Below are 14,080 nucleotides of genomic sequence, written 5' to 3' on the forward strand. Positions count from 1 at the left end.
GAAGCAGAAATAGGGTTCCACCATTCTTTTAAAAAAACAGTTAAAGAAAAACAATAATGTTAGTAAAATTATTATTATATAAAATATTCATATGTTTGGAGAATTTTATTTCTTGAAAACTTAAAACTTAAACTGAATACATATATATTTTCTCCCACCAGGAAGATGACAATAAACAATGAATCTTATTTTAGCATCAACTCCACATTTTTGTTCAGCACTACAGAATCACCAACAAACTGCACAAGTGCCCCAATTGACAATATGATTAAAGTTTACTTTCTACCAGCAATGTACAGCATAATTTTCATTATTGGATTTCCGGGAAATATTATTGCAATTTCAGTGTATGTTTTGAAGATGAGGCCGTGGAGAACAAGCATCATTATCTTGCTGAATTTGGCCATCACAGACCTTATGCATCTCAGCAGCCTACCATTCTTGGTTTACAATTATGCTAATCAAGAGCACTGGACTCTTGGGGACTTTATGTGCAAACTTATCCGCATTGTTTTTCACTTTAACTTGTACGGCAGTATCCTTTTCCTTACCTGTTTCAGCATTTTCCGCTTTATCGTCATTGTTCATCCAATGAAATTTCACTCCATCCATAAACGGAGGTGGGCAGTTATAGCTTGTGCAGCTGTCTGGGTGATTGCACTCATTGAGGTCCTTCCAATGGTAATCCTTATGAAAGACATACAGGACACTGTGGCTTGCATGGACTTTGCTGTGTCTCTTGAAAGATATAACGTACGCTGGTACAATGCCTGTCTCACTACTATTGGTTTTGCCTTACCATTATTGGTTGTAACTCTCTGTTACACCTGCATCAACTGTAGCCTCTCAAATGGACCATATACTAATGATGCCCAAAAGAAAAAGGCCCGTAGGCTTGTGGTTATTCTTTTGGTGGTTTTTTATGCTTGTTTTTTGCCTTTACATATTTTTAGAGCCATACGTATTGAAACACGACTTCACCATGTAAACTGTGTATATGAAAAACATATCCATGGTGCATATTTAGCCTCTAGACCAATAGCTTCACTGAATACATTTGGTAATTTGTTACTTTATGTTGCCGTTGGAGGGAACTTTCAGCAGGCTATTCAGTCAATTTATAAATCCAATCCTTATAAGCAGCAGCCTTAAATCTACAATGCCCTTAAGGTTATAGACATATGTAAAGTATGTGAACCTTTCAAAAATATTAATTTGTATCATTTATTGTTACCTAATAAAACCAACATTTTGCATCTAGTTTATGGTTCAAATAATTTGAACAACCACCTTGAAAGCTGATAAATTGCAAAACAATATATAAAATAGAAGACAAAATTAAAGCAAATAGTACAAGAATACATCTACATCTACTAGTACCACCTCATGTCAATGTACACTCAGCCTAAACTGAAACTTTCTCAATTTTAAGATTGGTGGTATAGTGATGTGTAATATATTACAGCATGCAAGCTCAGCTCAGTTTCTTCTACTATTGGGATAACAATGCATTTCAAGGTGGTACTCGCCTCTTTAGGTGAAAACACTTGAATATTCTTTTCCCAAAAGGGTGAGCTTAACAAAATTTGATATGCCTTATAGGCATTGAAATCTGCCATTATATCCATTGGTTTTGTATGATAATAAAAAAATTTTCTGTTTGCAATGAAAAAGCCTAATGTGAAAGTTACTAAAACTGCCGGGACCTAATAAAGAGACATGTAATAGACCACAATACATTTTTTCTTGAAATTGTAAACCTTTTTGAGCACACTGTAAAGCTCACTTTGCCTTGACAATATCATATACCCTCCTGGCTTTACTATAGTAAATATAGTATTCAGTATCATGATTGACATGATCTTCACTACACCCTTTTTCACAGGTGAATAATAATAATATCCAAACAAGGACACTGGTATATATAAACATTGTGTGCTTAGTTTTCTTTGTACAGCACATGCTGCTAATTAAACTCCAGTCACTGGATTTACCATCTGTAGTTGTAACAGTTATAGAATTACTCCTAAAACAGAAGATCTTGCTGGACCCATATGTATGGTGTTACTGAGTTTAGATAATGTTGGAAGAATTTAAATAATTTCTTTTTACTATATCACATTTCACTAAATCAACATGTTTTGGCAAGGGTGGTGCTGTGGACATAGCCTATCTTGATTTCAGTAAGGAATCTGATGTTAATTCACATAATATTATTATATCAATTTGTACAAGTTAACACTTAACCTTTTGGTGGTTCAGTGGATATGCAGGTTCCTAACGCTGGCAATGAGATTGTGGTGAGGTTACCGATTTCTCCAGCCAGTGAACTCCTACCTCAGGGGAGATACTACATGTAGCTTTTCCCTATGGCAGTCCAATTAAGAATGAATGGGAGCAGCAATGAGTGGTGCAGTAGTGCTCACTGCCAACAGCTGTGCAGACACTTGTTCTAGATATAAGAATGTGGTTGAAATGTGGGAACATTTGAAACAGAAACCAGTTACTAGTGGTGTGCTCAAAGGATCTGTAGTAGGTCCTGTTTTATTACATTTTGTTTTAAGGTTTGGGCAAGGCGATTCATTTTGCTGATGACACATATATTGTGTGCAATAGAAATAAAATTCTTAGAGGTGTTTGTACAATAATTTGGCATTGCTAGAAGTTTGGTCAAAGGAATAAATCTACAGTTTAATATTTCTGAATAAAAAATAATTCAGGTAAGGAAAAATAATGCACTAACAGTGTGCAATATTGGGATGTTGGCCTGATCTATAAGAAAAAATTGGGGTATATGTTATGAATGATTGAAAGTAAAGAAACAGTGTGGGAAGGCAGGGGTGAACAGGATCACCAGATGAGAAGGGAGGTCCTTATTTCCCTATACAGATCTTTAGTTAGACTTCTTTTAGATTACTATTGAATATTAATAGTTCTGGAGACCTCACAAAAAGATAAAATTGGTCCAGAGACATAATATAAAATGGCAATGATTATTTAGACATAATATAAAATTGTAAAATAAAAGTAAAAGTATGACTGAAACTTTTAAATACATTAAGGGCGTGCTCAGACCAAAAAACAATACTGTGTGGCCCCGCAGTTGGCACTTTAGCAGTCCCTCTAACACTCCCACCGCAGCACTTACAAGTACCCCTCACTACTGCCCGTATTCTTTCCCTATGAGAATGCCGCAGTGAGACCTTACCATATTGCTATCATGAGGCCAATGTGAACCTAGCCTAAAGGTGTAGTGAATGTTCATGAGGGTAGTATTTTTACTGTGAAGTTAAGAAAAGGCAAGAATAAAATACAAGGGAAAGCTGAAAACTAACCTTAGAAAGTTTTAGTTTACTAAAAGAGTAGTTAAAGCTTGGATCAGATTTCGAGCAGAGGTAGTGACATGGTATACAAATTTCACATGCTTGAGAAAAAGATTGATCTATACTCAGACAAAACGGTCAAAAAAGGAAAAACTAGAATAAAAAACAGCCAGACTTGATGGAACATTTTGTCTTTTTCTGCTGTCAGTTCTTTGTTTATAGTACTAATACATATTATATTTAATTTACCTTTACTGAGATTGTATTTGAAATAGTAAGAGACTGCTGTGTAATAAACAAAGTTTGAATAGTAAACTGTAATCATAAGTCATGTGCAGCTGCCAGTGACATATATTCCGATACGACTGTTAATTACACTTGCTTGTTAAAAAATAATTTGTGTTTTGATATGTACTCCACCTACCTGATCGTGCAATTATTTTTATCCAGAATAGGCAACCTGTCAGCCAGTTTTAGTGAAATGTGAGGAAGGGATAATAAGGAACATGTAGTTTATGTCGTTGACAGGTATGCAGGTATTACATGGGAAGTTCATTTTTGCAGCATTTGGCTGTCAACAGAATGGCGGTCCTGTGTTAATTTTACCAAAGATCCTAAAAAGCATACACTCCTTAAAAGGAAAATTAGGAAAATAATCACAAGCATCACCTGTGTAATAATAATCTACTAGTTTCCCAATTCGCACCTGCCCAAATTTCACCAGTCCCACTGCTTTTACTGTTGGTCTTGCTCATATCTATAAAGTTTCTAAGCTTTATGAAAATAATGTCCCCTTTAAAATGTTCTTGTTTACTGATGCAGCTTTTCCAGATAGCATGTTATATATATATATATATATATATATATATATATATATATATATTTGTAGTACAGAAAGAAAATTTAGACATGTCATGGTATATAAATATAAATGACCATTTAGTTACAAGGGGGTGCCTAGAAGTTCCCGGCTTTGCCCAGAAAGAGGAAAGCCAGAGTTATGAAATAACACATTTATTCAACATATTTTCCCCTGAGACTAATGCACTTGGTACAGCAAAGTTGCAGCTTTTCTAGACCATTCAAATAAAAGTCCTTTTGTTGGGCCACAAACCAGCATCTTTGATGTCAGAAATGTCCTCCAAACCTTGCCCCTTCAAATTTGGGAACAAATAATAGTCTGGAGGGGCCAGGTCAGGTAAGTAGGGGGGATGGTGGACCAATTGGAAACACAGAGTATTCAATATGGCAGCCATAACTTTGGACGTGTGCGCAGGTACATTGTTCTGCAAAAAAAGAATCCCTTTGGTCAACTTTCCACAGCGTTTCGTCCTAATTGCTTCCTTCAGCTGGTCCAGGAGGTTAGCATAATACTGTTTGGTGATACTAGAGCCCTGAGGTAGGTAGTCACCAACAGAATACCAACTTTGTCCCAGAAAACAGACGCCATTTTTTGGCCAATTTCTGGGTTCGGAACTTCTTCGGCCACGGGGACCCGTTGTGGCACTATTCCTTTGACTGTTCCTTGGTTTCAGGATCATAGATGTGGAGCGAGGTTTGATCCTCAGTCACTAACCAAGCCAAAAAGTCCTGTGCAGCTTCAAAATCAGCCAAAACGGCATTGGATGTTTCAACTCGTGCCTTCTTCTGATCACTGTTCAAACATTTCTGCACCCACTTCGCTGAAACAAACCCAACACGCTCCCATGAGATGTCAAGTGTCTGGGCTATCTTTTTTGCAGATATTCGCCGGTCCTCAATATTCAGCTCATGGACAGCATCGCAGGTTGCCGGGTCAGTTGAGGTTGGGGGGCGCCCACTGGTGGGCTCATCTTCAATGGTGAAATGCCCAGTCTTGAAACGAGATATCCAGGTTTTGACAGTTCTGTAGGAAGGACACTTCTCCCCCAGTGTTTGTGACATCTAAGTGTAAAAAAACTTCATGACGGCCCGTAACTCGAACGACGTGAAAGTTGCTTGTGCCTCTGCCATCACAGCTTCTCACTAAAAGAAAAAACAGTTTTAAGAATCGCAAAGACCTGATATTTGCACAGTTACATGCTAAGATATTAGGCTGTCAGATGGCCCCACACTCATTTTTCTATTTCACCTGGAAGGGGGCAAAGCCAGGAACTTCTCAGCACCCCCTCATATGTATACCTAATGCTGACTTCTTTTTAGCCTTTTGCAATCCTTTGTACAAATGCACTCAGACTTTGATAGGGACAGCAATGTTAACCAATTTAGGCCCAACACATATGTTTAAAAAGTAACAGCATTATCAAACTGTTGCTGCTCCATATTGTTAATTTATAGGTTGGGGATGTGACCTAGCTGTGTTGTTTATGTGCAGAAAAGAAATTCCCCAGACTGGCTGAACAGAAAGAACAGTAAATAGTTTGTTTAGCTGCTTGTCTTTAGCTTTAAAATGAAAGCTCTATATAAAGGCATAGTCATGCAATCACTTTTTTTTTTTTTTACAAAAGAAGTGTTCCATGAACTACTCAAATGTATTCCTAAATGGATTGAGGGGAGAGAAGTGTAAGCACCAGCATTATGGTAAATATTTAAAGTGGCAGAAAAGTGAACATAATTCTGAAGCTGCTAGCCAAAATGACAAAAAAAGTAACCTCATGGGACACGTTCCTATATTTTACATTTTTAATAGCTAAAGGCTTCATCTGTTAATATTTTTTATTCTATTTTTAATACATTTTTTGCATAATGTATTTAATATTAGTTTAAATAGTACAAAACCTATAATGTTTCTCACCACCAATAATTTATATTTTGCTCTGACCTTTAAACTTTGCTCTGGGCCCTATCCTGACTAATCTTGGCCCTTAATAAATTTACTGTCTTAACTATCTTTTACTATTCTTTCTTCTGGTTATTCTGGTGCAGTGTATTCAATAAGTATCAGTATTAAATTACCCTAAAAATCATCAAAACCAATGGCAGTGTTTTTACCAGCAATTAAATAAGCATTTAAGCAAATCATTGCATATTAGCATTTCTGAAATAAGCAATAGAGGCATTCTTTGCTGCAATATTTTGACCAGAATTGCTTGTCTTGGCTACACAGTGTCCTATTTAAGTCATAAGTCAAAGGTGAATCTGAAGTCATATGTGCGTCATTTTTTAAAGTCCATGTACAAATTCTATCTTTTTGGGGGAGTTATCATAATGCTTTTTACCGCCTGAGGCACCATTTCCATACATTTTCCTACTCAAAACATAATTTTACAGCTTACCTGTAGGAATTTATGTTAAGTATGTGAAATATATGGTCTGCTATTTCCAGTAGTTAAAACATACAGTATGCCAGAAAAATCAACTTTTGTCCTGGACTATTGAGAAATGCACTTGTCTCCAGGAAAATATTATTTTGTGAGACATCTTTAAACACGTTGGAAGTTTCCTGATCCCAGTTCTTGCAAACATTTTAAATTACACAATGTGCAGAAAGAGGTATGCTATTCCCAACCTCCCTCAAGAAGTCCAGTTGGCTTGTGGTTATGTTGATCCAATGACCTTACTCGGAAAGTATTGGCTGGAAGATCAGAAGGCAAAAGAGTTTAACAATGGAAGATTCTTTTAATACAACTCATTTTTCTATTTTTAACAGTCTGGTGCCCTGTGACAGCCTTAAAAATATGATTGCTGATTAAAGTTTATTACCCAACACACTTCTGGATAATTTTTTTTCCTGGTCATACACTGCATGCTCTAGTTCCTCCCTTGCACTGTTACATGCATAAAGGACAGAACTTTTTTTAAAGAGGGAATGATATGTGTTTAATTCTTTAATTTTGAGCATACAGCATAACTTTTGCCTGTGTAGTTGTAATTCTGATTATTGAACACTAGATGTCGCGCCTGCATAGAACATTTTTCTAACAATTATACAGCACAGTTTTTGGTTTTATTGTTAACATGAAAAACAACTATACTGATCAGGGCATTCTGTGTCTAAATACAATATTGATGCATAATACTAATTTCATTATTAAAAAGCATATATAAAAAGTAAAAAAATACATGATAAAGCTACAGCAAAATGCATAGAACTTGTTACTAATAAAAAAAAAAACATTTCAGCATCTACCAAAAACTAAAATATCTTGTATTGCAGGACTAACTGTTAAATTATTGTTATTTATATAACAAAAATATATTTTCTAATAATTGCAGGACAGGTTTGTTCAATCCAAACATAGTTTCTTACACCAGGCTTGTTTTTTGAAGTATATCTAGTGTAAGTTGCTTGCAATATACCTCCCGAACCTCTGAACATAGGGAAGAAGGGCATTTTTCAGCTTAGAATATGCAGGCAAATGGAACGCCCCTGCCAAGCCTACATTAGTTTAGGACGACAACTAATTTTTTACAACCCTATTTCTGTTTTCTTATATTTGAAAGTAAATTGAATAATACACAGGCTGGATGGTTCAGTGCAAAGCAACACTTTTTTAATAGTTAAATAACCCCTTTTTTTCCAGAGGTGTATATATTTTTCCAAAAAGAGGAAAATTGAGGGGAAAGCAGAAGACATAAATCGGAAAGAGGAAAAATTCCTCCAAATCAAGGACAGTTGCGAGGCATGACTTACCGTGGAGTAGGGGTCTTCTGTGCTTATAATGAATTGCATTATCTTGTGCTTGTAAGGTAGTGCTGAGAACAGCAAGGTCAGGAGGGCTACTACGAAAAAAATTTTTACTTTATTTTCATTTTTCTTTCTAGACACATTTGGACACTTTTGGAAAATCCACTAGTAAATTGTAGGCGAATAATGTAACATACAGCTGATTGATAGATTTTGAAAACTATAGGGCCTAACAAACTTTCATGTTGCATTAATACACGCACCATTCATATTTCCATAACACACTTAACACATGTTGCCATGTAGCAGTGCCATTCATCTGAAAAAGCATTTTAATGTACTAAGACAATAAACCTGCATACAAAATTTTAAAGCAAAAAACATTTGTTGAATTGTTTTTTATTATCATAATCGCATAATGTTATTGGTGAGATTATTGGTGGGTCTTGTAAAGATGTAAGTAATGTGTTGTGTTATTTTCTTTGAAGAAAAAAACATGCAAAACAGATTTTTAAAACGCTTGCCAAATTTATGTTACTCATGTCAGTATGTCAAAACAGACAGATGGTTGACATTTTTAATAAATTAGTTGAGCCTTTCAGTAAAATCAATAGCTGTGATAGTGCTGTTCTTTCACAGAGTTCTCTATGAAACACAGAACAGGTAAAATGTAACAAAAAGATACTCCAATCCATTGTAAGAGTGTCTTCACATAGGATTCCACTGTTCTGCCTCTGACGAACCTTCCTGGAAGTACAGAAGCGTTTTTCATCCAGGCACCATGGACAGAAGATGGGGCTAAGGTAAGTATAAATATAAAGTTTTTTAGGGGAATTTTACACCTACTAAACCAAACAAACCTGTGAAACACACACAAATGTATTCCAGATTGCATACAGCACACAACACTTATAGGAAAGAATAATAAAAATGTATTAAGCAATTTAAAATATATTAACATAATATGACTGTGTAAAATGTATCACTTATCAGGTTTCTGGCAAAAAAGCTGAGTTGTGCATGCTGTCCCTGTGCATACTGGAAAATAATTTATTCTTCTCACTGATCATTTTTTCTTTCCATTGATCATTTAAGGGGTAATATGTTGCATACTCCCAACCACTGCAGTCTGTATGCTGTGCTGTATATTACATACATACAAAGGTATTTGTTGTCTCAACATGTTTTTGGTTGCTATGTAGTCTCTAACTGTTTTAATTAAAGTTTTAATAAAGGTAGGCTCAGATATAGCTCCTTGTTTATACTCTTTTTTTTNNNNAAAAAAAAAGTGATCCTATGTGCCGGGGTTAACATGTTGTGAGACTCATTCTTATGGTTACGAAATTAGGAGTATTTTGTGGGTACAATAACTGGCGCATACAGTGTGAGTTGTATATGTAGTGAATATTTTCAAACACTATTTACCCATATCTTTTTAAACTGCACCTAATATTCAGCATAGTAGCTGTGATGAACTATGTGGAGGTGTAAGTATATCCATCTATTAGCAGGGTGTAGATAGTTCTCGTTGACTTCATATATGAGTGGTCACTAAATTAATTGACGATCCAGGACGTTGATTAGTGCATCCGGAAACTTCTAGGACAGACAACGGAATGTGTAAATGTTTAAGTCTAAACACTTGTGATTCTCTATAGGAAGATGAGATAAAAAGAATCAGTGATACTCATTTCTCTTTTCCTTTGCTTGTCCTAGCAAAAGCAATAACCTAAATAGGACCTTTTACCAAAAATGCAAATTACACTTTTTGTTTTCCTATGTAACTAAAGGGCAAGTTTGTGTTACTGTCTCCTTTACAGTTTATTTTTTTTTCTATTGGTTTTCTCCTATGTTATCATATACTTTATATACTTACATATGTTGTTATATATATTAAAGTGATTTTATGCTTTATGATTAATATTATGATTGACCTAGGTGTAAATAATAACCTTTGCACTTTCCAAAACTGTGTTCAGGCCTATGTTAGTGTGTTTTTAAATTATTTAAGTCACTTCAAATACCAAACAAAAAAATAAAATGGGAATAAACACAAATTATTTAATAAATTAATTATCTGTCTATACATATTACAGCTTTCTTATCCCCACTATAGCTATGGGGGGTTGGAATGTTTTTTGTTTTATCCCATTTAGGATGAGAAAGATAGTGTCATGACCATAGAGGTAGAAGAGTGTTAAGTCACACAGCAATCAAGCAGAAAGAACCAAGAATTGGTGATTTTCTATCAAGCTTGCCTCTGAAGTGGGTCAATTTTTTTGGGGGGGGGGTGGATAATGAGGTGCCAGGTCATTCATGGGTACCAGTGATTGCAGAAGACTGGCCATGGGAATAGCACTGGCTTGTACTTGTGGAGCATTAAAGGCAGGGCAGTGTTAAGATCTCCAGATAGTTATCCCTGATTGAGTAGGATGGACAAACATGCATTACCTGGGATTGGCCACTTCCTCAACTATGTGCAGGGAAATCCTCCTGGCTACAGGAGAAATCAATCAACCAGTCATCAAGCTAGGAGATTCTCCAGAGACTGCAATAAATCAGTCTCTGACTGGCAGACTACAATGGTTATGCCAGAGAAGCTTTAGACCAGGAACACTTCCTCATACTAACAGTCCCTACATTTTCTTTTATAAAAATGTAGAGACCATGTTTTCTTTTGAAGATTACATTATTTTCAACCAAATGCAGGCAAGATAATTTGGTGGGCAATAGGGAGCTGTGAGACAATTTTTTGTATGTTATGTCAGACTGTAAGTCCACTTTAACTGAAAATAGAAGTTGCTGTTATGCCAACATTTAGTCCAAACTGGGTAACTGTAAACCTTTCAGAAGCATTCAAATTATGTAAACAGCATGCTGATCTCATCTTCAAACAACCTCCAGTGTACTTAGCTTATGAATTTCAGCTGAGTGACCTCATTGCTGAAGCTTTAAAAGTAAATAAAGAACCAGCCTGTGCATTAGTATTATAGTGGAGCTTATTCATAAAGCAATGTATAATAAAAGGAAATACAATGCAGGAGACCTCAAGAGATCTAAGAACTCCTGGGAGAACAGGTCTTTCAAATCTGTCAGCATGATGAAGGACAGCAGATAAAGAAAGCTGCAAATGTAATAAAAAGGTGTTAGTTTTAAATCCTTATGTAAATAACAGATGCAAATCTTCAAGCTAGGCATATATCTTACACAGTATGATTTGCTACAGGACCTGAAATAAAGGTCTAAAGTATGGTAAGAAAACATAAACCAACAAATCTTGGTACTATGCATGTATTGTCACACCTACAATTCCTATTTGAATTTAAGCAATTGTGAGATGTGATTTCTCTTTAGGAGGTGAACAACACACATACCCATTGACTACAACAAATAGAAAATTTAGGAGATACATATATACAAAACCACTGGTGTTCACATTTAAAATAAAAAAAAAAATAAGGTGGGCAAATTATATCATCGAAGACTATGATTGATATACTAAAGGAGTTCACTCTCCAACTAAATTATTATTATTTAATGGATAATAAGTAGCAATTGAAAAAATACCCTATAAAATACCATATACACATGCAGTCATTTATCTCAGCAGCATATTTAAGAGGGAAATGTAATGAAGCTGCAAAGGATACTTCAGTAAGCCTGGTGAAGAGGTGAAGCTCTGCTACCATCAGCCATTCAATTATGTGCAAACAAAAATCATGTTTTTTTATATTTCCTTGCACATGATTGGCTATACTTTGTGATAATTGTGATAATTTGTACAGCGTAGTTGCAGCTTTTCTAGACTGTTCAAATAAAAGTCCTTTGGTTGGGCCGCAGACCAGCTCTCAGCAGCATCTTTGCCGTCAGAAATGTCCTCAAAACCTTGCCCCTTCAGGTATTTCTTCAAATTCGGGAACAGATAATAGTCCGAAGGGGCCAGGTCAGGTGAGTAGGGGGGATGGTGGACCAATTGGAAACCCAGGGTGTTCAATTTGGCAGCCACAACGTTGGATGTGTGCGCAGGTATATTGTCCTGCAAAAAAAAGGATCCCTTTGGTCAACTTTCCATGGCGTTTCGTCTTAATTGCCTCTTTCAGCTGGTCCAGGAGGTTAGCCTAATACTGTCCGGTGATACTAGAGCCCTGAGGTAGGTAGTCCACCAACAGAATACTGTCTTTATCCAAGAAAATGGACGCCATGACTTATTGTCCCCGTATCCGTCTTCCGTCTGGCACAGAGGAAGCTCCAGGCGCCAACATCGTCTCTCTTCTTCTGGGTTCTTCTTCCTGCATAACCTGCTCTTGCACTGCGCAGGCATGAGATCCAGTGACGTAGATGGGGAAAAAAAGATTGCTGATCTTACTGCACATGTGTGAGTTTGGCAATTTTTTTTCTATTAATGAAAGGTCTCCTTCTGTGCATGCCCCTATCTCGGGCATGCACCGAAGGAGCAGCCAAGAGCCTCCCGGGATGCGTGACGTAGGTATCTCAGAAGGCTTTGTGCTCCCATTCTGTCTTGATCTCATTCTGTCTTTAAAAGGGTGTTGCACTTAAAAAAAAGTAAATAACATTTTTACTCTAAATAAAAGGGTTGTCAACCCTTTTAAGTAAGGTAAAAATTTTGAGTATAGGTCCAAATAATGCAGTGGTGTCCTGCTTCCACACCCATTCTTCAGACTGGACAGTTAGGATGGACTGGACTGGATAGTTAGTTTGTTCAATGAACTCTACACTATATGGATACTAGTGGAAGAGATTACAGCAGTAATACTTTACAATGTGAACATGCATAATCCAATATCAGGAATCACTGATACAAACAAAAGAATGCATACATTAGTTTTGTTCATCTCCTGACAATAAATACATCCTGAAAAAAATACTTGGCTTGTAAAACTGCCCTGGGTTGAGGGGACTTAATGTAATTCATAACCACATTTTAGAATAATGTCTGTACGTGTTTCTGTTGTGTTGTTATGCTTAGTTGTTTACAAATCCAAACTATTAGTCACAGGGGCTTGAAATAGCCTGATCATGCTTCCTTGGAGAGCACATTCCTGATGACTATCAAACTGCTTATGCAAGAAAATGCATCAGGGGAATAAACTCCACATATCTAACAAAACAAAGAGTGATCATAACAAGCAACACATCACTAATCATGTTTCTTTAAACTAAGATACTAAGATGATATCTTTATAGAAGAAATAATGAACAAACTTAGTAAATGATATATGATGCAACTGAAGAAGAGAAAGCGTATTCAACAAAGCTAAAAATATATAGTGGGGAAAAACTCATATGGTGGTGGAAAATATTCTGAATATTCTGAATTGAATTGTTAGTGGACTTCCACAAATATTGATCAACCTCTTTTTGGTCTGTGAGAGACTATTTTCCAGAATTGAACCAAGAACCTAGTATTCCATGTGTGGTGAACTCTATTTATAAACAGAGATGGACAGGCGATTTAAATTGCTTTGGCTGTGAGATAAATACAAAACTCCTAAACATTAAAGTCTACAAAGAATGAGGGGTGGTTGTTGGGGGAAATGTATGGACATGCTCTATGTGAGACAAAAACAGCAAAAGGGTTTTTTTTTTTAAATCAATTAGAAAATGTGTGAAACAACTTGTACTTTGTTTGGTGAAAACAAGCCCCTGATCCGAAGATAGTATAAAAAATAAAATCAAAATAACTTATTTCCAAGCGTTGAACTGTATAGCAATTTTCACTGGTAATTCATTGAAATCCATGTATTAAAGCTGTCTGACATAAAGTATGAACAGCAAGCAGGCCTTGCCCTTAAATGTAAAGCTGAGTTTTTTTCGTTTAGTTTTGGACAGGGTAGGAAACAGTAACTTGACAAAGTATTTTTTTTTTTCTATCCAAGAACACATACAACTAGTAAAGGGCTGCAAGAGAAATCTGATTGCTCTTGCAGCCCTTAATAGTCCCTAAAAATAACCCGAATTTTCCCACCATTGACTTCGGTATTCGAGCACCAGAACAATATCTCACTATTCGATCGGATAGCTGTCGAATCAAATAGTGAGATATTCGACCAACACTATTGATAATTTCTTTTTGAGAAATTGTGCCTTGTGCTCTTTGCTTGTGTTATCTTTAAACACTATATAGCTTCCC

At 36.0% G+C, this 14,080-nt stretch overlaps 1 protein-coding gene across 1 annotated transcript; it reads left to right on the forward strand.

Annotated features, from left to right (window-relative positions):
* The first annotated feature begins 291 nt into the window (after positions 1-291).
* OXGR1 (oxoglutarate receptor 1) lies at positions 292-6,634 on the forward strand. Its single transcript, XM_072398604.1, has 3 exons — positions 292-1,117; positions 5,028-5,043; positions 6,628-6,634. The coding sequence occupies exons 1-3, from the start codon at positions 292-294 to the stop codon at positions 6,632-6,634; spliced, it is 849 nt and encodes a 282-aa protein (XP_072254705.1).
* Positions 6,635-14,080: the final 7,446 nt, after the last annotated feature.

The sequence above is a fragment of the Pyxicephalus adspersus genome, chromosome 1 (assembly GCF_032062135.1).
Source record: "Pyxicephalus adspersus chromosome 1, UCB_Pads_2.0, whole genome shotgun sequence".
NCBI classification, from domain to species: Eukaryota; Metazoa; Chordata; class Amphibia; order Anura; family Pyxicephalidae; genus Pyxicephalus; species Pyxicephalus adspersus.

Excerpts from the sequence above, each read along its gene's own strand:
- OXGR1 (XM_072398604.1), top strand. The coding sequence starts at position 292 with ATGTACAGCATAATTTTCATTATTGGATTTCCGGGAAATATTATTGCA.